Source organism: Capra hircus, chromosome 22 (assembly GCF_001704415.2).
Source record: "Capra hircus breed San Clemente chromosome 22, ASM170441v1, whole genome shotgun sequence".
NCBI classification, from domain to species: Eukaryota; Metazoa; Chordata; class Mammalia; order Artiodactyla; family Bovidae; genus Capra; species Capra hircus.
In genome coordinates, this window is record NC_030829.1 from 16,713,961 (window position 1) to 16,738,074 (window position 24,114).

The 24,114-nt window shown below is 48.2% G+C and overlaps 1 protein-coding gene across 1 annotated transcript; it reads right to left on the bottom strand.

Moving 5' to 3' along the window:
• Nucleotides 688-22,625, bottom strand: LOC102184009 (tubulin monoglycylase TTLL3). The gene is given in 15 exon segments (XM_018066930.1): nt 688-873; nt 876-987; nt 1,179-1,419; nt 2,397-2,544; nt 6,972-7,407; nt 8,424-8,667; nt 12,026-12,174; nt 15,400-15,595; nt 16,807-16,899; nt 17,740-17,854; nt 18,575-18,703; nt 19,747-19,844; nt 19,980-20,148; nt 21,962-22,053; nt 22,213-22,625. Coding segments are annotated over 15 exon segments (2,763 nt in total). The 5' UTR covers nt 22,577-22,625; the 3' UTR covers nt 688-696.

The window sequence follows — 24,114 nt, forward strand, 5'->3', positions numbered from 1 at the left end:
GAAGAAAAAATTTACCACAACCTGAATGGTTTAAAATAGCACAAAATGGATTCTCTCTCCCAGTTTTGGAGGCCGGAAGTCCAAAATCAAGGTGTTGACAGGGCTGTACTCTACCCAAAGGCTCTACGGGAGAATCTTTCCTTACCTCTTCCAGCTTCTGGTGGCTCAAGCACCCTCTGACTTGTGGCCGTATCACGCCAGCCTCTGCCTCTGTCTCCACACAGCCTCCTCCTCGATTGTCTTCAGTCTCTTGTAAGGACAACTGTTATTGGATTGAGGCTCCATCTGGATGATCTCATCTCAAAATCTGTACTTTAACTTACATCTGCAAAGACCTTTTTTTCCAAATAGACATATCCACAGGTTCTAGGAAGACATACCAACATTCAACCCATTATAACTAAGGAATGTTGAGCTTTTTTCAGATGAGAGGGCCTTGTTGGATATTTCCTTTTGAGGTGACCTTGGCCCCTTGCAAAGGAAGGGACGGGCCCACTCCCTCAGGAGAGGACTGGGGTTTAGCAAGGTCCACTCTTCTCCGCTGAGTCTCCTGTCGTCGCTGGGTGGGAGTGCGGGGCTGTGCTTTGGGGGGAGTTGCTGACAGCCTCTGGCTCTAGTCCTGGGCCTTGGAGTACAGGGTCACACTATACCCTCTCTTCACCCTCCCAACAGAAAAGGAGCCAAACCTCGAAGACCTCATTTGCTCTTTTTTATTTGGCGCTGCATCCAGGATAAGGGTAGTGGTGATGGAAGCAAGAGCTTCTGTGGCCACATGTCCCTTGTGCCCTCCAAACCCCGGTCTGTGATAAGGGTCAGAGGCCCTGGAAGGCTCAGTGTTGTCATGAGGTGTGTCTCGGCCTTTGGTCTGTCACAGAGTCTGGCCTTGCATTTGCCTTTGGTCTTGCTCTTCCTACAGATGCTAGGAAGATTTCCGTCTTCAAAGGGTTGAGACCACACATTACTTCCAAAGTGGGGACCATGAAGGTGCTGGGGAGCAAGAGCCTCCGTGTGAAAGGAGGGGAGAAGGAGGAGAGATGATCAGGAATCTGTTCAGGAGGGGGGTCCTGAGGGATGCAAGCCCTTCCCTTGGGGCACAGGCCAGCCTGGGGGCTACCCTCTACCTGTGCCCTCCAGCCCTGACCCCGGTAGTCAGCACTGCCCAGCGGGGTACTGGTCACAGTTTGAGGCCCACCTTTCTTGGTTTCAGGGCGTTGGGTGCCAGCTTGAGCTCAGGGTTAGGTGGGAGGGAAATCAAAACCTTGGCAGTTGGTAGAGTCATCAAGGCCTTGTCTGTAGTTGACAGGGCCTTAGTGCCCGCCAGCTTGCTGTGCTGTAGTCTGAGGACCTGCCCCTGGGGCCAGGGCACATGGGGAGAAGGCAGCCGGGCCTTGCTGTGAAGGCTTGGGAAATGGTAAGGGGCTGTGGGAGCAAGAGGGGCCGTGAGGGGGTGGGGAGGGGCTAAGGCTCACCAGCTCCCCCTCAAGGTGTGAGTGGAGGGTGGGGAGGCAGGGGGAGACGAGGGCAGATGGAGCCCACCCAGTTCCTTCTCCAGAGGCCATGGGAAGGACACAGGGTTTGAAGTCCAACAGACCTGGGTCTGCATCCCAGCTCTGCCCCTTCTGAGCTGTGCAACCTCGGGCAACTTCCTTACACTTCCTGATACCTCGGCTGGAAAATGGGGATCATAGCACCTCCCTCGCTAGGCTGTGAGAACTAAAGGAGCTGGTCAGGTAGTGACACAGTTTCAACTGTTATGTGCTGTACAGATATTAGTTCCTTTTCCCCAGAGGCAACTTTGCACGGCAGCAAAGACAGAATACTACAGCAGGAAAAGGGGCTCTGGCATGAGACCAAACTGGGACTGAGTCCTGGCATCTTCCAAATGAGTACAACTGCCTCACCACGTGACTACTTTGCGGGGGGTGGATCACAGTCATTCAGTCGTGCAGTTTTTAAAAATACTTTGTAAGTGGTGGCTTTTACTTACTACCGGTGACTCTCTGGTGGGGCTGTGGGTGGGGGCAAACCCAGGTGGTTAGGAGCGGCTTGGAGAACAGGAAGAAGTTGTCTTGAGGGCCTGGGGTGTTTGGAGGGAAGGGTCTTACCCAGGGCCTGGGGGTTCTTCAGACTCAATGGCAATCTGTTCAAAGAGTGGGGATGCCTGTCCCTGCTAGCTAAGGTCATGGTAAAAATGCAGCTCATCCTCGTGCTGGGGGTGTCCCACTTCCGGAGATTGGGGCGGACCTGGGCTGTGGCACTTTTCGCCTTGCCTTTCTTCCCCTTTCCAGGGGCTGAGGTGGTGGCAGTGGAATCTGGCTTCTCAGTGTGCCCCAGGCTTCTGGCCCCAGCAACTTTCCTAGAAGCTGACCTGTGGATGGGGCTTCCTGAGTCCTTGCTTTCCCCAGAGCCTCTCGGGGCCAGCAGGTGAGGGAGGGCTGGGCGGACGGCCATCCGCCGGTGACTCATCATCGCCAGGGGCTTCTTGATGGTGGAGCCCTCTACTAGAAGCCGGATACCCACATACTGGGGCACCTCCACGGCAGGCTGTGGGGAAGAAGGGGAGACAAGGCCTGCTCAGACCATGGTGCTAGAATCCTAGGTCTAGAAAGACTTAGGGAAGGGGTAGATGGAATTAACTTCTGGGACACCTGGTCAGGAGACATTTCTGGGCTGAGAAATGCAAAGCCCGTCTCTGTCCTCTAAGGGGTCTGAATCAGTACCTGGAGGGTCACAGAGCCCCTGAGATGAATAAACCAGAGGAATGGGGGGTAGTCTTAGCCAGGCCCCCACCTTCACCCCTCCACCCGCCTGCCTTCCTCAACTCCCTGGCCGGGAAATGCTCCTCCACCGGCTGCTGTCAATGGACAGCTTCCTGAGATGAGCCAGATTCCCTGCTGAAAGCATGTGAATTACAACACCCAGACAGATAAGAGGCCTGGAGCCTGCCTAAATTCTCATCTGAACCAAGGGAAGCAGAACCTTAAAGAAGGCTTTCTGTGGAGAGAATGACGTTGCAAATATACAGAGGGAGGCAGAGAGAAAGATCCAAGAAAGGAGCTCCTGGACCATGTTCAGTTCTTATTAAGCCAAGCTGTGCTTCCTGCACTGGACACAGAAGAGCCCCTGCATCTTGTTAGGAACACTCCTGGTTAACCTAGGGCTAGGCTGAGGGGTTTTCCATGTCATCAACAGATCCTGATTAGAACCTATCTAAACATCAGTGTCATTTGGAGCTTGTTAAAAATACAGATATCGAGAGACTTCCCTGGTGGTCCAGTGGTTAAGAATCTGCTTTGCAATTCAAGGGACGTGGGCCCAATCCCTGGTCAAGGAATTAAGATTCCACACGCCATGGAACAACTAAGCCCCTGCACTGCAACTCCTGAGCCTGCACGCCACAACTAGAGAATCCGTGCCCTGCAGCGAAAGATCCGCAAGACATAACGGAGATGATGGAGGTCCCACATGCCACAACTAAGACATGATGCAGCCTAATGAATGAATAAATGCTTTAAAAATTTACAGATATTAACGTCCTACTGTATAGCACAGGGAACTACATTCAGTAAATATCCTTGGACAGATCATAATGGAAAAGAATATGAAAAAGAATGTATGTATATATATAACTGAATCACTCTATATAGAAAAACTAATACAACACTGTAAATCAGCTATACTTCAATTTACAAAAATACAGATATCAGAGCTCATGGGAAGCCCAGTTGATACAGAAAAACTCATCTTTATGGAAGAATCTCAGCTCATAAATGCAGAAAGAATGATAGAAATAGCAATGTACCATTCTGCGACTCTAACAGAACAGGCAAGAATCAAAACTGGATATCAAAACAAGTAGGTGAAAAGGATGACAGGAAAATGTGTCATCTGCATGCTGCCAAAGAATCACCTTACAAAGAAAATGATCACTGCAAAGGGAAGGATGCAACTTACCATGCAGAGGTCTCGTAGCATGACCTTACCTGCACAGTCAGACTTAGCATCACCAATCACGAGACACTCTGACAATGGGTGCCTCGTGATGCTGTATGAGGCCCCCAGTATCACCTCTCAAGTGTTCTTGACAAAAATGTGTAATCTGAACCTCATCAAGCTGTGTGACCTAACTTCTAGTTTATAGGACATTCAGATAACAGAAGTTAAACACCACCATGAGGAAACAATCAGATAAATCCAGAATGTGGGACAGTTCCATAAAACAACCAGTCTGGGGCCTTCAAAAGATCCAAACATGGGTGGGGAAAAAAGCAGTGGAGCTGTTCTAACTTAAGGAGATTAAAGGACATCAGAGAAAATAAAATACCAGGAGTAAATTTAACCAAGGAGGTGAAAGACCTGTACACTACTAATGAAAGAAACTGAAGATGACACAAATAAATAGAAAAATATTCTGTACTCATGGAATGGAAGAATTAATATTATTAAAATGTCTATAACACCCAAGGGAATCTATAGACTCAATGCAATCCCTATCAAAATTCCAATGACATTTTTCACAAAAATAGAGAAATCAATCCCCAAAGATGTACGGAATCACTTAAAGACTTCCTGATAGCTGAAGAAGTCTTGAGAAAGCACAAAGCTGGGGGCATCACACTTCCTGATTTCAGACTATTGAGTTGGCCAAAAAGTTCATTTGTTTTTTTTTTTTTCCTGCAAGCATACATGGAAACTCAAATGAACTTTTTGGCCAAACCAATGTATTACACAGTTATAGTGATCAAAACAGTATGATATTGGCATAAAAACAGACACACAGATCAATGGAACAAAATTAAAACCCCAGAAATCAATCCATACATTGTGGTCAATTAAGTCATGATAAAGGAGGCATGAATATACAGTCTCTTAATATGTGGTGTTGGGAAAACAGGACAGCCACATGCAAAAGAAAGAACCTGAACCACTATCTTACACCATATAGAAAAATCAACTCAAATGGAGTGAAGATTTGAACATAAGACCTTAAACCATAAAACTTCTAGAAGAAAACAGCCAGGAAGTTCCTTAACTCAGTCTTGGCAATGATTTTTTGGATTTGGCAACAAAAGCACAAATAAACTAAAAATCTTCTGAACATCAAAGGAAATCAACAAAATCAAAAGACAACCTACCAAATGGAAGAAAATGCAAATCACTTGTAAGAGGTTAATAACACAAAGATATAAAGACAATCTTTCCCCGCCCCCCCCCCATGCCATGAGGCATGCAGGATCTTAGTTTTCCCAATTGGGGATCAAACCCACACACCCTGCACTGAAGTGTGAAGTCTTAACCACTGGATTGCCACGGAGGTCCCCAAAATATATAAAGACAATCTGATTAAAAAATGGACAGAGGATCTGAATAAACATTTTTCAAAAGAAGACATACAGATACATGCAACAGGTGCATTAAAAGGTACTCAATGTCACTAATCATCAGGGAAATGCAAATCAAAACCACAATGAGATATCACTCTCACCTGGCAGAATGGCTATCATCCTAAAGGCAAAAAATTACAAGGGTTGGCAAGGATGTAAAGAAAAGGGAACTTTTTTGCAGGTTGGTGGGAAGGTAAATTGGTGTGCCCACTATGGAAAACAGTATGGATGTTCTTCAAAAAGTTAATGTCAGAGCTACCATACAATCCAGCAATTCCACTTATGGGTATTTACCCAAAAGAAATGAAAAGCCATTTGAAAAGATATCTGCAAGCCCATGTTCATGGCAGCTCTATTTATAATGACCGACATACGGAAGTGACCTAAGCATCCACTGACAGATGAACAGAGAAAATGTGTACCTGTAAATATATGACGGAATATTACTCAGCCATTAAAAAGAAGAAAATCTCAGGACTTCCCTGGCAGTCCTACGCTTCCACTACAGGGAGCATAGATTTGCCCCCTGGTTGGGGAACTGCAGGGGCACTGGTTTGGTCCCTGGTTGGGGAACTAAGATCCCCTGTGGAGCGGCCAAAAAAATAAACAAAAATAATGAAATCTTGACATTTGTGACAACATGGACAGACCATGGGTGTCTTATGCTAAGTTAAACAAGTCAGAGAAAAACAAATACCGTATGATCTCAATTATATGCGGAATCTAAAATAAAAAACAAACTGAACTCACTGATACAGAGAACAGATAGCTGATTGGGGGGCAAAATGGGTGAAGGGAATAAAAAATTACAAACTTGCAGTTACAAATATATAAGTCATGTATAGAATCACGACTATAGTTAATAATGTTGTATATTTGAAAGTTGCCGAGAAAGTAGATCTTAAAAGTTCTCATGCAAGAAAAAAATTCTTGTAACTGTTTGATGATATATGTTAACTAGACCTATGGTGGTGATCTTTTCAAATTTGTAAATACTGTTTATGTTGTACATCTAAAACTAAAAATGTTGTATGTCAATGATATCTAAAAAGACACACACAAAAACAAACAGAAAACTTCAGAGAAATCCAAGCCATGCCTATTAGGCCCTTTAAGGCAGCTACACATCTTTTAAACATCCCAAGAGTATACCTATAGGTCTCAAGATTCAGTCTTGAACACATTTTGAGTGAAAAGACAGACCTGCAAGGCCTTTTGGTTAACAGTAGAGCTTCTATAATTTTGAGGGCTTCTGTTTTACTGGAACCTCATGGAAGAGGAAGTTATTTATTTGAGCAGGGATTTGAATCCAGGGAGGCTTCAGAGTCTATCCTTCTAACAGTATGCTACCAGCCTCTAGAAGTATTATCCAACACACTGACTCATTTCATCCCCCAAACCCCAGGAAAAAGATGGTAACAGCATGACCATCTTACAGACAGGGAAATGGGGGCTCAAGAGGGTGGAGTGGCTGTATCCAGTCACTGCAGCAAGACCAGGACCCAAACTGGGTTTGTGTGACTGCAGAGCCCTGAGCTTTACTACAGGGAGGCCTCCCTGGGTCCCACCTGGGCCTGGCCACCTCACCTGCTTGTAGATGAGCTCGAAGGCCCCCGTGTCACAGTTGCGGTCCAGTCGCCGGTCGATGACCACACGCAGGGTGTCTGCCTGCACACCGGCACAGAGCCTGGCGGTGACAGCTGTGGAGGGTGCCATGGTGGGGCTGGCATTGATCTCGATCAGCCAGGGCTGGAAGTCCTCACCAAAAACAAAGTCAGCACCGTAGAGCTCGAAGCTGGCCTTCCGACACTGCACGGTGTCCTGGGAGGTCTGCAGGGCGTGGATCACTGCGGCCTTCATGCCGGGCACGATGACAGTGGACCAGGCGTTCGGGGCCCCCGTCTCCTGCAGGTGGGCCTGGAATTTCTGGCTTGACCACATGTTGTCTGCGGGCAGCAGTGGGTGCCGGTGGCATGAATTCTCCAGGTGCTTCTGGATGGAGTTGTTGCACAGGTGCACAGAGCTGGGACAGAGAGCAGGAAGCTGAGGGCTGGCTCCCTTCGCCCCACCCACCCAGACATGGGGAGGGCAGGCAAACCCCGGAACCAGTCCTGCCCATACCAAACTGTGCAGCTTGAGTTGGCAAAATCCTCATCACCATCTTTTAGGGCTACTGCCAGTCTGTGCTCAGGCCCTCTCTGAGGGTACTAAATATGGGGCCACAGTGCCAAGTGCTTTGTGACAGTGTCACAGTTAACTCTCCCAGTGCCTGGAAGAAGGTAGCTCAGAGTACAGGGCCTGTAATCACCAAGACATGCACTCAAGTCCTGGCTTCATTGCTGACTGGTAAAATCCTATATAATTCATTTAACCTGCATGCTTCTTTCAACATGTAAAAGATGGGGGTAGTAACAGTACCCACTTGGCCAGGTTTTCATGAACGTCTGAGATAATATACATGAAGTGCTTGGCGTTCGTCACATGCAAGCATTCAGTTAACCAACAGCTCTGAGCTCCGTGTCACTGGCTCCATTCTATAGATGGTGGTGACTGATGCTTAAACAGGGTTCCACTTGACCCAAGTCACAGAGCTTGGAAACTGCAAAACAGGAATTTGAATCCAGGGCTCCACAGGCTTCCTCTCACCCCCAAGTGAATGCTGCCTCTCTGTTTCTCCGGATCCCCCTTTACTCTGCTCTACATCTTTTCTCTCATAACACATATCGCCTTTTAACCCATTGATGATTTTACTGGTTATGTTCACGGCTTGTCTGTTTCTCCCTGCTGGAATGTGAACTCTTGAGGGCTGGGTTTGTTTCATTCACTACTGTGTCCAAGCACCTAGAATGGTGAATGGCTCAGGGTACACGTGCTATAGGCATCTGCTGGGTGGAAGGAAGGGTGGATGGATGGGCCTGCCTGCCTGCAGAGGCTGTGTTCGGAGACCAGCACTGCACTGGAAGCACTGTTCCTTTCCAGCTCCCAGATTAGATTAGGAGCTCATGGGACTGAGGGGGCTGAGGGCGGGGCGGGGCTCACTTGTCCAGGTTCTTCAGGGAGAAGGGCTGTGTGGAGAAGCGGATGTAGCTGTCACGGTAGAACCACACAGTAAGTGGGTTCCAGTCAGTCACCAGGAACCACTGCCTCAGATCAAATTTGGTGCCAAAGATGAGCAAGGGCCGCTCGATATACTTCTGCACCACCCACTTGCCGTCCTTCATCATCATGGGGTTGCAGTCCACCAGCTTCAGCATTTCCTCCAGGTGGTCCATGCACATGATACCTAAGGGGGAAACAGGGCTGGTTAGGGATCAGGCCAGGCTTCGGCTGGGAGATGGGCTAGGGGATTATGAACAGTTCATCCTAAGCTCACATTCCCTAAGGACTGACAGGCCTGAGTGGGTAAGTCTGCCTTTCTCCATGTTCTCTTTGGGAAAGCTGAGAATCTGCCAAGGATTTTTTTTTTTTAAATTAACCAATTTTGATGATGGAAAGGAATATATGTACATATGAAAATTTAAACAGTATTGGGTCTTTTTAAAACCATATACAGATATGACTTTGATTAGTTTTTCATAATAACAGAATATAAAAGAGCAGAGGCAAAAGCAGGCAGTACAAAAGGGTACACAATTTAAAAACAACAACAACAACAACAACAACACACATCTCCTGATCCAAAGAAGCCAGGTGCTGCTTCCAGGTCGTATGGATGGGCACCCAAGTTATGGCAGAGTCTGTGTGTGCCTCAGTTGCACAGCATTCTATGCATTTAAACATCCTAAGGAACTGGAACAGTGCCTGGCACTTGGTGAGCATTCAGTAAATGTTAACTCATCATCATTATTAGTCACCTGTGAAAAACATCTCTCATTATAGATTTGTTGGCTAAAAGGGTATGTACATTTTTTCACTTTACAGAACAAAGATGTTCTACCAACTTGCACTCCGAGTAAGAGTGTATGAGATTGTGTGTTTGCCCACATACTACCGACACTGTTGATGATTTATTTTTGCCATTCTCCTAGGTAGAATGGTATCTCTTAATTTTAACTGTTTTATAACAAGTGAAGTTAAGCATCTTACGCTAATTGAGGCGTTTTAATGCTGATAAATACAGCTGAACAATGCAGGGATTAGGAGTGCCAACCCTCTGAACAGTTGAAAATTATTGTATAACTTTACAGTAGGTCCTCTGTATCCATGGTTCTGCATCCACAGGTTCAACCATAGGTCATGCAGTACTAAAGTAGGTACAAAGTGAAAGGATCTGCTTACATGTGGACCCATTCATGCAGTTCGTTCATGCTGTTCAAGGGTCTACAGTGAGAATCACACTGCAGACAGACACCTACACTCAAAAATCAATCTTATTTCTTCACTGCTTGGTCCTCCAAACAGTCTGACTGCCTGCCAATGGCACAGAACAACTTATGCTTGGTGCCCAGGCCAGATTCTTTCCCAAAAGCCCAGACTGATGACTAATATTCCCAATATGATGATGACTTGTGTAGCCACAGATTGAGACTGTTCATGACCTCTGACCCAGCAATTTCACTTTTAGGAATTTATCGTAAAGAAATAAGTGGAAAAACTACTATAAATGGAAAGATATGTGCACAAGATATTCATCAGTGTTGTTAACAGCAATTAACCAATAAATAATCAAGTAAATAGGGAAAAAACTGATAGCCATCTAAATATCCATCAGAAAAGGATTAAGTAAAACCATGAGAGTACATATAAACAAGATTAGACTGTGCAGCTGTAAGACAGAATGAGGTCGGAAAGTATATACTGTACTTTTATATAAAATTCAAAAACAGGCAACACTAATCTATGGTATTGTATGTCAGAATAAGGGCTTCCACTGCAGGGAGGCAGAGACCAGGAGGTAGCACAGGGCCCTCTAGGGTAAAGGTAATGTTTTACTTTGTAATCTGGATGCTGTTTCCACGAGTGTGTTCCCTATGTGACAATTCACTGAGTTGTATATTCACAATGTGTGCCCTTGTCAATGAAGGGGACTGTATACATATTTCAATTAAGTTTTACTAAAAATGGAGAGGAAATGTTGAAATACATTGGAACTCACTGTACTGTTTTCTTTGCTTTTGTGTATGTTTGAAAATGACTCTAACAATAAACTAAAAATGGGGGGCAGGGGGAAGCAGATCTAGATGTATGGAAATGGAGTGACCTCTAAGATCTATTAAGAAAAAATAAAGGTGAAAAACAGTAAGTAATACTCACTGATATGAAAAGATAAATAATGAAAAAAGGAAGCTACATAGTATGCTCTTATTTAGAATAAAACACACATACACCCAACACGCATAGACGAGAGTATAGAAACACACCACAAGGTAAACAGTAGTTATCTCAGTGAAATCAAAGGTGCCCTTAGTTTCTTCCACGTTTCTGTACTGTCTGGTCTTGTTTTAATAACAAATATGTATTTTCAAACCTGGAAAAGACCAACAAAACAATTCCAAGGTAGAAGAAGAAAAGACTATGATGCTAGTTTTAGAGAGACATCCCGAGAGTGTCCCACAGTGTGTGAAGCTGCGACAGCTTCACTAGGACATGAACAAATTCTCCCAAGGGCAGTATGTGGGGTGATCCGCTGCCAAAAATCTGTTTTTTACATCTTAGAAGTCCTTAACGATCTTTTAAAGGCTGGGCTGATGCACCATCCCAGCCTGCTGGGTGACCTGTTCAAATTCCATTCATGCTGAGCAGTCAAAATAGTGGCTAAAAATTATAGCACTTACATAGCAGTTACTCTAAAAGTATAGGGTCAAAGCACTTTCCATATTGTACTCATGTAATCCTCTTGGGTAGGTATTATTGGCTTCATTTCACCAAGGATGAAAATGAGGCACAGAAGAGGTTAACTGACCTGCCCCAGGTCTTTCAAATATTAGGGAGCAGAGCTTGGGTTTGAACCAAGGAAGTCTGGCTCTCAGCATCCACACCCTTAACCACTGTTCTACACCTCACAAGGATGCATAAGTCAAATCGGAGAGCCCTTAGACGGCAAGTAACTGCAGTGAGTACCACCAGGCCTGCCTAAAGCATTAACCTAAACTCTCAGGGCAGGAGAGGAGGCGCTGGTATCATCACGTTGTTTAGTTGCTAAGTCATGTCCGAACTCTTTTGCGAAGCCATGGACTGTAGCCCGCCAGGCTTTTCTGTCCATGGGATTTCCCAGGCAAGAATACTGGAGTGGGTTGCCACTTCCCTCTCCAGCAGATTTCCCCAACCCAAGGATTGAACCCATATCTCCTGAATTGGCAGGCGGATTCTTTACTGCTGAGCTGCCAGGGAAGCCCTATCATCATCACAGCAGCCAACATTCATGGGGTGGCTACTGTGCCTGGCACCGTGCTGAGCAGTACATGCACTTCCTCATTTAATCCTGGCCTCATAGGAGGTATTATCATCAACTCTCACAGATGAGGGAACTGAGGTTCAAAGAGGTGATATGACTTCCTCAAGGTCACACAGCTCATCAGTAGAAGAGCTGGGATTCGAACCTAGGCAGTTTGGCTCCAACAGAGGCTGTACTATTAACCTCCCAAGCCTCTGGTTGGGGAGGGTGTAGGGTGCTGGTACAGGTAGCAGGGGCAGACCCCCACCTCGTCCACGGGACTTGGCTCCCGGCTTCACGATCCAGATGTTGCGATCTCCTTCCATGTCCATCTGGGGCACCACAGCCCGCAGCTGCTGCAGGATGTCCTCACAGCGCTGGACCTGAGTGTCGAGGTACCTGAGTTCTGCCCCCTCGCTGTGGGGAGATGATGGGACTTGGACAGGGCTGGGCCTGGGGGCATCCTGGTGAACAAGGCAAGGGGAGACACAAGCCCCCTGGCCATGGTCCCACCAGCTTTGGTCACACCCTTCCCCTTGAGACCCAGACAGGGCTCTCCCAATCCTCCACCCCCACCCTCAGGCTGTGCCCCAGATCCACCCTGCCCAGGGCATCGTCCCCAACTGCTGGAACGGGCCTTCTACCTACCGTAACCCCTCCCACTCCAATACTCCACCTCCTGCCACCACCTCTCTCTCTATTATATTAAAACTGCTCTTTGGCAGAATTTAATCACACCAGCATCAAATGATGAGACACCTCTACATGCCAGGCACTCTGCCAAGGGCTTTACATACATTATCACTAATCCATCTTTAGGGATATGTTATTGATCCCATCTTAGAGAAGTATAAACTGAAGCTTGCAGGGTTAAATGATGTGCCCAAGGCCACACACTGATTTAAGAGGCTGAGCCAGGATGCAAACTCTAGCCTGCCTGAATCTTTCATCCACAAGTGCTTTTGGTGGTTCACTCCTCTCTTAATCTTTAACCTAACACTGGTGGATAGGCAGGCCCCTTCCTCATCTAATTCTTTTCTTGCACAACTATATCATACATCTCCTAGATTTCTCTTCCCGTCACTTACCACCTGACACCTACACTTATTTGGTCATTGCCTGTCTCTGCTCACTGGAATGCAAGCTCCATGAGACCAGGAACACTTTCTATAGTTGTTATTCTCTGTTATACTCCTGTCCCCAAGTAGTACCCCAGCACTTATTAGGTTCTCCCTAGAAGTTTGTTAAATGAATGAATGATTGGATAAGGAAGTCTCTGGCAGCGACTGGGCTGTATGGATAGAGTTCAGGGACAAAGAGGAACCTGATCCCTACATGACATGAAATGTCCTCAACTAAACCAAGTCACAAAATATCCCAGGTGGCAGCCTCAGCCAAACTCTCCATTTCTTTTCTTTTGACTGAACAGGAAGGAAGCCTCCGCTAGATGGTAACCTCTCTTTTAACATCTCTCGGATGTTAAAGAGGCTGGAGCCTCTTGGATGTCTCCAGCCACAGAGAACTTATCTCTGTTACTAAGGCTGGCATAGCAGTGGCAGCTGGGCAGTGCTGGGAACAAGGACAATCAGATGGAGGAGTCTTGGCAAGGCCTCCTTGTCACATATGAATCCTGGCTCTTCTATTTCCACAAGGTTTGCTGGAAACGTTTCTGTGGCCATGGCCATAAAGAATATACTGAGCAAATCTGTGATCTGGCCCAGGAAAGTGTCACATGGCAGTGGCAGGGACACATGCAATTTGAAAAAGCATATTCAACACGACAGGATGATTTTATATTTAGTGAAAAAAAAACCCAGTAGTTCTGTGGAAAGTGGACCTGGTGGTCAGGGGACGGAAAAAAAAAAAAGCCTGGCTGGTGAGTTGTGGATTTGTTTTTAAAAGCTGAGAAGTAGCAATAAATATTGACTTAATAATTAATGTTAATGATCTAACAATTCAGTGCAATGTTACATGAGGTAATATTTTATGTAATCCTGATTTTTTAATTAACTTTTTTTTTTGACTGCTTCATGTAGCATGTGGGATCTTAGTTCCCCAAGCAAGGATTGAACCTGCACCCCATGCATTGGAAGCAGAGTTTTAACCACTGGATGACCAGGGAAATTTCCTAATCCTGCTCTTGAGAGGTTCCTTCAGCCCTCGACTTGCCCCACATCCAGAAATGCAAAGGACTGACATGATTTCCACCGACTCTTATAACTCAGTCCTGACGATTCTTTTTTCCTTTTATTAATATTTTAAATTTATCTGGCTGTACTCGGTTTTACTAGCTTTCACTGTGGCATGTGGGCTCTCTTAGCGGCAGCATGTGCAATCTAGTTCCCTAACCAGGGGCTGAACCATGGCCCCCTGTATTAGGAGCTTGGAGTCTTAGCCACCGGATCACCAGGGAAGTCCCCCAGTGATTCTTAATTTCAGAAGGGCAGCTTTATGTTTTCTGGCAGCTAAGGGGAAAGTATGGGATCACCTAGTTTTCATTCTCTAATGTTTAAAAAAAGATACAAATGAATTATTCATCAGTGATGTGGGTTTCACAGTTCATTTACTAGTTCTTCAGTCTCCCCTATCAATCATTAAATCTGTCTGTTCCTTTCTATTCTAACACCACGCCACCTGAGGCCTTTAGTCCTCCCCCTGACTTGCTCCAAGTCTCCCACCTTGAGCTGTCTGCTCCTGAGGGCAAGGATTTTGCTTCATTTCTGGGGTCTGGCACAATGCCTGCCACATAGGAAGGGCTCAGTAAATGCTGAGTGTTTTCTTGCCTTCAGGCCCTCTTCCTGCCAGTTTTTCCTGCACACTGTACTGAACAGCATCTCCCTACAACAGGCCCAGGCCCATCTCAATACTCCTTTCCTCTGCTCAAGAACCTTTCCCCAAAATGTGTCCTGCAAATACAACCACTATGCATTCTTGGGGCAGGGGGCTGGGGTCACATAAGTACAGGATACACTGCACACTCTGTCCCTCTTGGGAGTTTACACCATCTTCTGAAAAGTCCTGCATCAAGGAAACCTATTTTAACTTTGTTCAACCCAGTGTTTTCCAAATGTGACTGACCACAAAACCCTTTTTTCATAAACTCCATTTCAGCATATAGAACTAGCATGCTATATAATAGGCTTTGCAAAATGCTGGTTTCCAGGATAAAATCTAAATGACTTAACAGAGTCTTACTTTGTGAATGAATACTATGAGTCAATGCTGAGCACATCATAAAAATTATCCTGTCTAATCCCACCTTTGAGGCAGAACATTATTTTTAAACCTATTCTGCATTTGAGAAAAGCAAAGATCAGATAGGTTAGTGAGATTCCCAAGGTCACAGAGCTTGGAAAGAGCAAAGCAGAACTTGAACTCAGATCTGTCTGACAGCACAGGCCATGATTTTAGTGATTATGCTACACCGAGATCTGGGGAAGAGTAGTTTGGACCCTAATATGAAGCCAGTGAGAACTCCTGAGGGTTCTAGAGGAGAATAGTAGGGCGAATGAAAATGGCGAGACTGGGGAGAAGCTGGGGGCGGTGGGCATTCAACAGAGAGCTTCTGTCCCTGACCCTCAGCTAGGAGCATGAAAGCTGCCCGAGAGCACGCCCCATGGCCTGGGCTGCAGAGGCACTCACTGGACCACTTGGTAGTAGCGTTGGAGAAAGAGGGACCAGCCCTCAGGGCTCAGGTGGAGCGGGGCCTCCACATCCTTGTCGATGTCCATATGCGCCAGGTTGTTAAGGTGCTCCTCGCAGGCACACAGAGCCTCATCCACAAACTCTGGGGACACCAACACTGGCTTCTTCTCCTGTTTCTTCGGCTGCTTGTCTCCTGAAAAGATGGGGTAGAGGTGGGGGCTGTCACTATCCCACACTCCACAGCTCCCACTGCCCCAAGGCCTGTCACTTACCCGTGACTTCACCTGAAATACACCTGCAGCCCCTACTGCTGTGGGACCTGCCACTCACCTGGGGCTTTGTTCTAAATTCACCTGTGGCCTCAGTGCGCGTCCTTGCCCCTCACTGCGCAGGACCTGTCATTCATTTGGGCTCCACCCTAAATGTCCCCAAAGCATCTCAGCACCTAGAGTCCCAGGAGACACACCTGCAGCCTCTCTGTTTTGGGAGCTCTGACACACCTGAGGCCCCTTGAGCCCCTGCTCCTGACACACCCAGGAGACAGCCATGGGGAGGTCTCCCTCTGGAAGAGCCAGGGACTTTCTGCTCACAGCAGAGCTGCCTCTCATTTCACCAAATCCCTGAAGAATTCTGGGAACTCTGGCTGATAGGACTCTGGGATACAGGATGGAAGCTCTGAGGTAGGAGCTAAGTCCAGAAAGGGAAAGGGCCAGCAACTGGTTGAGCCGACAAGTAGGGAGAGACTCTCTGGGTCCCCCTTCACATGGCACGAGGGGTCCTCAGACCACATGAAACTACATGGTTTTACTGCTGCCTCTCCTCACAGATCTGAGCTCCCCACAGGCAGGGATGGACCATGTCCTCTGAAGTCTGTCCTCTCTAGAGCACTCTGCCACATGCCAGGCCCATCGGAGGACTGAGCGAGGCAGTAGGCCAATTAACAAACAGATAGGAAGACATGTGGGTAAGTGGGTGGGCGTGACAGAAGAATGATGAGTGGATGGGCCAGAAGATAGATTAAGTGGTGGATGGCAGGATGGAAAAGAAGTACATGGATGGGGAGGCGGGTCTGTGGAAGCATAAGTAGGTAGATAGGCAGCAAGGTGGAGTGGATGGATAGGCAGTGTGGAGTTGACAAAAGTAGGTGAATGAACAGATTGACAGTCGGGGGAAGGATGAATGGGTGGATGGGTGGATGGGTAGGTGAATGTGAGATGGGTGGGTAAGTAGGTAAGCAGATGGATGAACAGACTGTGGACAGAGAGAAGGGGAGATGTATGGAAGAGTGGGTAGGAAGGGGTAGTGGGTGGGCAGACGGATGAGAAAAATACCACGACAGATGGGTGAGGTGTGCTGGGTGGGAGGATCGATGGTTAGGGGAGCAGAAGTGACCACAGTACTTACTTGGGGCCTCTCCTTCATCGACAGAGTTTGACTTCCACTCGCACTTTACCACCAGCTTGAGAACGTTGCGGGCAGCTGTCAGCCAGAAGTCCTCTGCTCCCGGGGCAGGGGATACCCTCCTCAGCCCCTAGGCTCCAGGCCTGTTCTGGTTCCGGAACCTGATCATGACCTGTCCCACTCTGGATCCGGAACCTGACTACCGTTTCTGGCTCTACCCCACTTAGAACCTGGCTTCTGTTTCAACTGTGGAACGAGCCCCAGAATCTGACCTGACTTGGCTCATATTCCACCTTCAGAATCTTGCTTGGTTCTGCTGTCTGATTTCTCCTCCTCTGTTCCTGATCCACTTTTTTTTTTTTTAAATGTGTGTGTGATTTTCTATTTTTTTAATTTGAAGTATAGTTGATTTACAATGTCCTGATCCACTTTTAATACTTATTGTAGCCTGAGAACCAGACTTTGGCCCCAAATCTATAAATGATTTGGAGACTAATTTAAACCTAGCATCTAATGTGGATCCAAATTCTGACCTGAATTTAGAGCGTGTGCTGGAGTTGGAGCCTACTCTGTCTGTGAGCCCCAAAGTCTAGAAACTTTTCTTGGAACTAGACTTGGAACCCGATCTAGTCAGTGGAATCTGACAGGGGGTTGGAACTTATTCTGGATTCCAAACTCAACTAGGTGACCAACTTTTAGAACCTGCTCTAGAAAATAAGATAAACTACATCAGCTCTTCTGGAGGTCTGGGGTGACCAAGGTAGGGGCCTCATTAAGAGAGGCACATAAGGGAAAGATGAGGGTTGGGGATGGAGACAGAAATCTGCTGGGACACATGAGGGCATGAGAGAGGCCCTTTGCTCTCCAACACCAGCCAGGGCTTTAGCCCTCCTCCTTTGGCTTGAGGGGCTAGGCGTGGGGCTGGTATCTCCTTACCTATGAAGGCCTTTTTGTCATCCTCAGCCCCCAGGCGGTAGCAGCGCGGGAAGAAGGAGTCGGCATCAGCCTCATCAAACCACGGCAAATTCCGGAGATTGAGACACAGACCCACCTATGGAGTCAGCCGCTGAGGGGGCTGGGTGGGACTTGCCCAGGGGGCCTCCAAGGGACTCTCCACACTGGGCACCCACCCAGAGAGCTCAAGGGGATGCTGCATGGACAGGCTCAGAGCCTCTGCCCCACTTGCTAGGCTCATGTTCACCTCCAAGTGCTGCTCATGTGGCTCCCTCTGTCCAGAATGCCCCGCATCCTTCCAAGCCACCCTTTGGATCCTTAAAAACCTGCCTCTTTGAGGAATCCTTTCCAGTCCACACTAATAATAGAGCAGCAGGTCCCAATTATAAAGCCTATCATTCTTGCTGTAACCCTAGAGGATAGGTCTTACTGGAATTCTCACTTAAAGAAGAGGAGCCTGAGGCACAGAGAGGTGAAGTCAGTTAACCAAGACAAGATATAATAGAACCATCAGCCAGACAGTCTCTGCTTAGGAGAGAAGGGTCCTCCTGCTCACAATCATTGGCCATGGTGTTTGTTCTTACTCCAGAGCCCATTTGGCTCCTGGAGTCTATTTTAGTCACCATGTCTATATGTGCCCGACATGCTGCACAGGTTGGATTTGAACCCAGGTGTGTCCAAATCCCACTGAATCACGTACCTCCCCACCTCCTGAGAACTCTCACTGACAAGGAGAGCAGAAAAAGGGACTGCCAGCCCAAGAGCTGGGGGGGGGGGGGGGTTGGCAGTTGCCATGCCTGCACTCTGAAGAGCTCACCTTTGTGGTAAAGGAGCCTGCCCGAGCATAGTGGTTTATCATCTGATCCTTGGAGAGGAAGCGACAGTCTAGGATGTCCCGACGAGTAGTCCAGATGAAGTAGGGGATCTCGTTCCGAACCATACGTGACTGGGGAGAGGGGAGGAGACAGGGAAGGTTGATGTGGGCACCACGAGGTCTGAGGAAGCTTCTCCCCGCCATGCTGAGCAAGGTGGGTGAATGGAGGGAAAATATCTTTCCAAGGGGTCCTCTAGCTCACATGTCATCTTTTTGTAAGTTAAGAAAAGACATCTCTTCCCTTTGGGGCACACGCTGGTGAGCAGAGAGCAGGCAGGCTTGCAGCTCTTTCAACCAGGTGCCCCTAGGCTGTGACTAAAGCCCACAACTGAATGCCACACCTTGTTCTGGGTCTTGGTCATTAGTGACTTAGTGGCAGGGCAGTGACTCTAAGCTGATGGTCACAGAGCATGTGACAAAGGTTTTCTCGTGAGCTCCACTTCTCCCCATCCTTCCTAGAACTCTGGGAAGAAGGATTACTGATAACCAGTAACACCATGTGCCAGGGCCTGTGCTTAAGCTTTCCATGTCAATTCATTTAATCCTCACCATAACCCTATGTGGTAGGTGCTACCATTATCCCCATTTCACAGATGAGGGAACTGAGGCTCAGGGACTTGTTCCAGGTTCACAATGTTGGGCCATGTGGAACTGCCAGTCCTCAACCTCACCTGAGAGATGATAATGGCAGTTTGGCATAGTTCAACTCAGAAAGTGGTGGTATGAAGATTCAAAGCCAAGTGTCTTGATCTCAACACACACATCCTCCCCAACATATCAGCCTTTTTCAAAAATTTTTAAGTCCTTCCTTCTAACCTTCACTTGCCAAGGATGGAGGAAGATGAACTATGGGGTTTTATTTGGAAAGGGGAATTACCAGGTGTGGAGATTGTGCCAGCTTCTGATACAACCTGGCAAAGAGTCCTGATCCCAGGCCAGCCTCATCTGTGTCACTCACCACTCCACTGGCCTACCTAGGCTTTAGAGAACCGATCGTTTTTACCACAGATAGGGAAACTGAGATTTAGAAAACGGCTTGTCTGGGGTCACCAAGCTGGACTCTAGTGCTTTCTCTTGAAAGAAGCAGCCCCCTATCCAGCCCCCTGGGTCCTCACCATCAGAGCGTGTTTCCCATGTAGGTCATCAAATTCCAATAACTCATCAAAGTCAAACAGCTGTGGTGGCCGGAATGCCTCCTCCTCATCTTCATCCTCTGTAGATGTAGAGCCCAGGTGTGGGAAGGCCCCAGTCCCCGCCCCTCAGCCCCACATCAAAGCCTCAACCCTGGGACAGTGGGAAACAAAGAAAAGGGACTCAGGCAGCTTGTGGGAAGGGAGGGATTTCTCACCTTCCTCCGTCGTGTCACTGTCACCCATTACTGAGCTGTCCAGATCCTTATGTGGTTGTGGCAAAGTGGTACCCAAGTGATGAACCATCTTCTTCTCCACCCAGCCCCTTTGGCGCAAGAGGCAACGGATCACAGGGTAGCGACCTTGGATCATAAAGATCTTCTTCTGCTATAAGGTGACAGAAGAATACTTTTTCAGTAAGTATAGCCTACGTGCTGGTCACAGGGGAGATAATGGTGAGCCAGACAGCTATGGTCTCTGCCTTCATGAAATTTATATATTCTAATAGGAGAGACAGACTGTAAAAAAGTAGAAAAATAATCTGCATAGTAATAATCATAACAGCAACTATATATTGAGCATTTACTATGTGTTAAGCGCTTAAATACATTACTACTAACAACGTGTATTTTTAATAGACACTATTATCCCCACTTGGGGATTCCAAGGTGGTGCAGTGGTTAAGAATCCGCCTGCCAATGCAGGAGACGCTAGAGACATGGGTTCAAACCTTGGGTTGAGAAGACCTCCTAGAGGAGGAAATGGCAACCCACTCCCAGTATTCTTGCCTGGGAATCCCATGGACAGAGGAGCCTGGCTGGCTACAGTCCATGGGGTCACAAAAGAGTCAGACATAGCTGAGCACCCTCATGCAACCAGTCTCTACTTAACTGGTTATGAAACAGAGGCATCAAGACACTGAGTAGCTTGGCCACCCAGTGGTTAAGTGAAAGAGCAGGAATTAACATCCAGGCTGGGAAGCTCAAGAAACAGGATTTTAATGGGGATCTAGAGAATCAATCAAGGGAAGCTGAGAAGGAGCCAGAAATGTACAGAGCTGGGCAAATGGCAGTTAAGGCAGAGGGAAAAGCACGTGCAAAGGTCTTGAGGCTGGAGGGGTCAGAAGGAACTGGAAGGGAGCCACGGTATATGGAGTGTGGAAAATGCAGGGAGACCTCCTAAGAGGTGTGTGCAAGGCACTGACGGCTGTGGAATGAACTTGGATTTTATATTAAGAGCAGCGTGAAGCAATAAAGTGAAGGGAGGGAGTGATGTGGTTGGAGGCTGTTAAGTGTGGCTTGTTGTCCTATGGAAAACAGAGGGCAAGGATGGAAGAAAGGAGACTAGTGAGAAGGCTGTTGTGGTTTCTCTAGGTGCCTCCAGCAGAGATGGGAACAAGGTGGGAGCTGACATTCCTTTTGGAAATAGAGACTAGTTGTGCTATTAGGATTAGATGTGTGGGTGAGGGAACAGAAAGATCAAATTTCCTGGCTCAAGCAACTGGGAGATGGAAAAGACCAAAGAGCAGGGAGAATAATGGGTTTGGGCAGGAAAATGACGAGTATGGTTTAAGACATGGGTTTGAAATGCTTTGATGTTCCCTCGATGGAGATGTCAAGTGAGGGACCGGAACCACAGAGCGCTGCAGTCAGAGGCCAGGCTGGGCTGGAGAGGGAATGAAAAGGGCGCAGGATGGATTGAACTCACAGCCAAGGAGACAAGTGTAGAGAGGGATCCAGGGAAACAAGAATGTCCTGAGAAGTCTTCAGAATCAACCGAAAAGTAGCTGCCTGGGAGGGAGAAAGGAAAAGCAGGAGTGTGCAGACGGCCAAGAGGAAAGGTGTGCTGGTGCAGAATGACGCAAGGTGCCAAACCAAGGTCAGGACAGAAAAGGGACTGACTGGTGGATCTGGCTCCTTAGCGGTCACCAGTGACCTTAACTAGAGAGGTTCCTGATGAGAGTGGTGAAGGACAGGGACCCAGAGTGGTGGGGGCTGACTGAAACCCAGATAAAGAAGTTGAATTCTGCCAAGAATTTTGGTTGTGAACGGGGTGTTGAAAACTGGAGAAGTATTTGAAGACAGGCGTGGGATCAAGGTTTTTTCTTCTTTATTTTCTAAGGAGGGGAGAATATAGTGCAAGGAGGCAGGGTGAGCCACCCTCCAGGCCTTTTTTAGCCCTTCCCCCAACCCCCTCCGACCTTGACAGCTCTCTCCACGTGGATCTTGGCGTTTCTGAGCCGGCCCATGTGTTGAGACGCCTTGGAGAATCCTCGCCAAAGGACAAGAGAACCTGCAGAAAGATGCGGAGTGGGGGTGGGGTAGGCACCCCTTCTCTCTCCACCCTGCATCGCGATGCCTATCCTCTACCGCTCTTCTCCGGTTCCCCGGATTCTCACGTCCGCCCCAAGACAGCCTTGGGCCAGGAGGGGCGAGCCGCAAGTGGCCTCACCGTCCTGGGGCGGGGCGTCCTCCTGGGCCGGGGTAAGCGAGGGCCCAGGAGGGCGGGGATCCTCGGCGCCCTGGGCGTGGCTGTCGTGGGTCGAGGGCTGGAGGGCGCAGTTTAGCCGGCGCGCTGAGGCTGGGCTGCAGACCCAGTCTTGGCCGTGCGCCGGACCCTTCTCTGGAAGCCGGAACTCTGAGTGGCGCGCCTTGGGCCATGGGGCGGGGGAAGTTGCGCGGCACTCGAGCGGCTGCGGCTTCCGCGGCCAGCTGCACACTGGGCCACCCTCCTGGCGGTACCAGGAGGTGGAGTCCGGCTGTGTGGCCCCCAACTCCCCCGCCCTCAGGAGCAGCGCTGCCGTGGGCCCCTGCATAAGACCCTCGCCGCGCCCGCGCGCGCATTCCCGGAGCCCCAGAGCCCGCCTCCCCTCCGCGCGCAGCCGCGTCTCGCGGGAGCGCCCTGCGGGGGCCAGAGCTGAACCCTCCGTTCTGAGGCCCCGCCCTCTGTTTTTTGTCGCCTTAGAAACGATTCCCCTGGCACAATCAGGCCTCGGGTGGCGGTTCGGGGGTCTACTTCCAGCGGGGCCAAACTCGGGGCCTTGCCTGCCCTAGACCCGTCACGAATGGGGCACTGAAGCTGGAAGCATAGAGCACGGGCTGCCCTACCAGTTTCTAATAGGGCCCTGATTCCTTATCCAGCGCTTCCTGGGCTTCAGTTATTCCACAGTATTCAGCGAAGACCACGTGCTAGTAGTGGGCTAGGTGCTGGGGATCAGAACAAGCTACAGATGGTCCCTGATTTCATGGCGCTTACTGCCCGGTGGAGGGGAAACAAAAAGCAAGCAACAGAGAAATAACAGGTGTTTTATGCGTTAGATAAAATGGTCAATGATGTCCTCTCTGAAGGGGTGACATTTAAACTGAAACCTACTGAATGCAAGTGAGGAGTTGGCCAAGGGAGGAACAGCATTCCAGGGAGAGGAGCCTCTGCAACAGCCCTGAAAGGGTAAGAACTTTTCTGGGGGAACTAAAAGGAAGCTGACCAGATCTGCAGCTCCTGGCAGATGGAGCTTGGGTAAGGTCCCTGGGGGTAGATTTGAAAGCCAGGACAGTATTATGGGGAAAATAAAAGGGCAGAACTCCCAGAGCCCCCCCCACCCCCACCCCCACCCCTCCCCCCGCCTCCGAAAAAAAGACAGCACTTGGAAATAGAAAATAAGTATCGTTTCAATCTACCAAAAAACCAAGTTATGCAACAGCCCTCAAGACAAGACTAGGCAACCTTTTTGGAGGTAGTATGAAAACTTACACCCTCAAATGTCACAGGTGAGACAAATAAGGTTCCAAGATGTTAAATTATTTGCCTTAAATCGCATAGCAGAGCCCTGGAACCCAGGTCTGACTCCAAAGCCCCACTCTTAAACAGAAACACTATTAAAGACAAGTCCATATCATCTCTCATAAGGGTTGCCTATCAGTCATGCAAGTACCAAATGGACAGTGTGAGAGGCAAACTCTAGCAATGCCCTCTCAAGCAGATTCCAGGAACCCAGCTCTGTCAGTCACTGATACATTGGCTCATACAAGTGAAGGTGCGTCCTCCACAGACCTCCCTAGTCAACCCCAACCACTAAGATCACCCTTCTCAACCCTGTGGCTGATGACTGGGCTTCCCAAAAGGTATGCCTTCAGGAGAGGACTGGCTGATTGGAGACCATCCAGTCTGTTCTGATCAGCCAGCAAATTTGGTTTTAGCTCTGAACCCTGGGGGATGGATCCACGACAAATTAGAATTCTGGCTGGCTCACCCAGGCATTGCTGTCCTGTGAGGGTTGAGTGAGCAGCTGCCATACTCTACTGGATGTCCAGCCTCACCGCACCTTCACGTGAGCAACAATCACTGCAAAGCTAG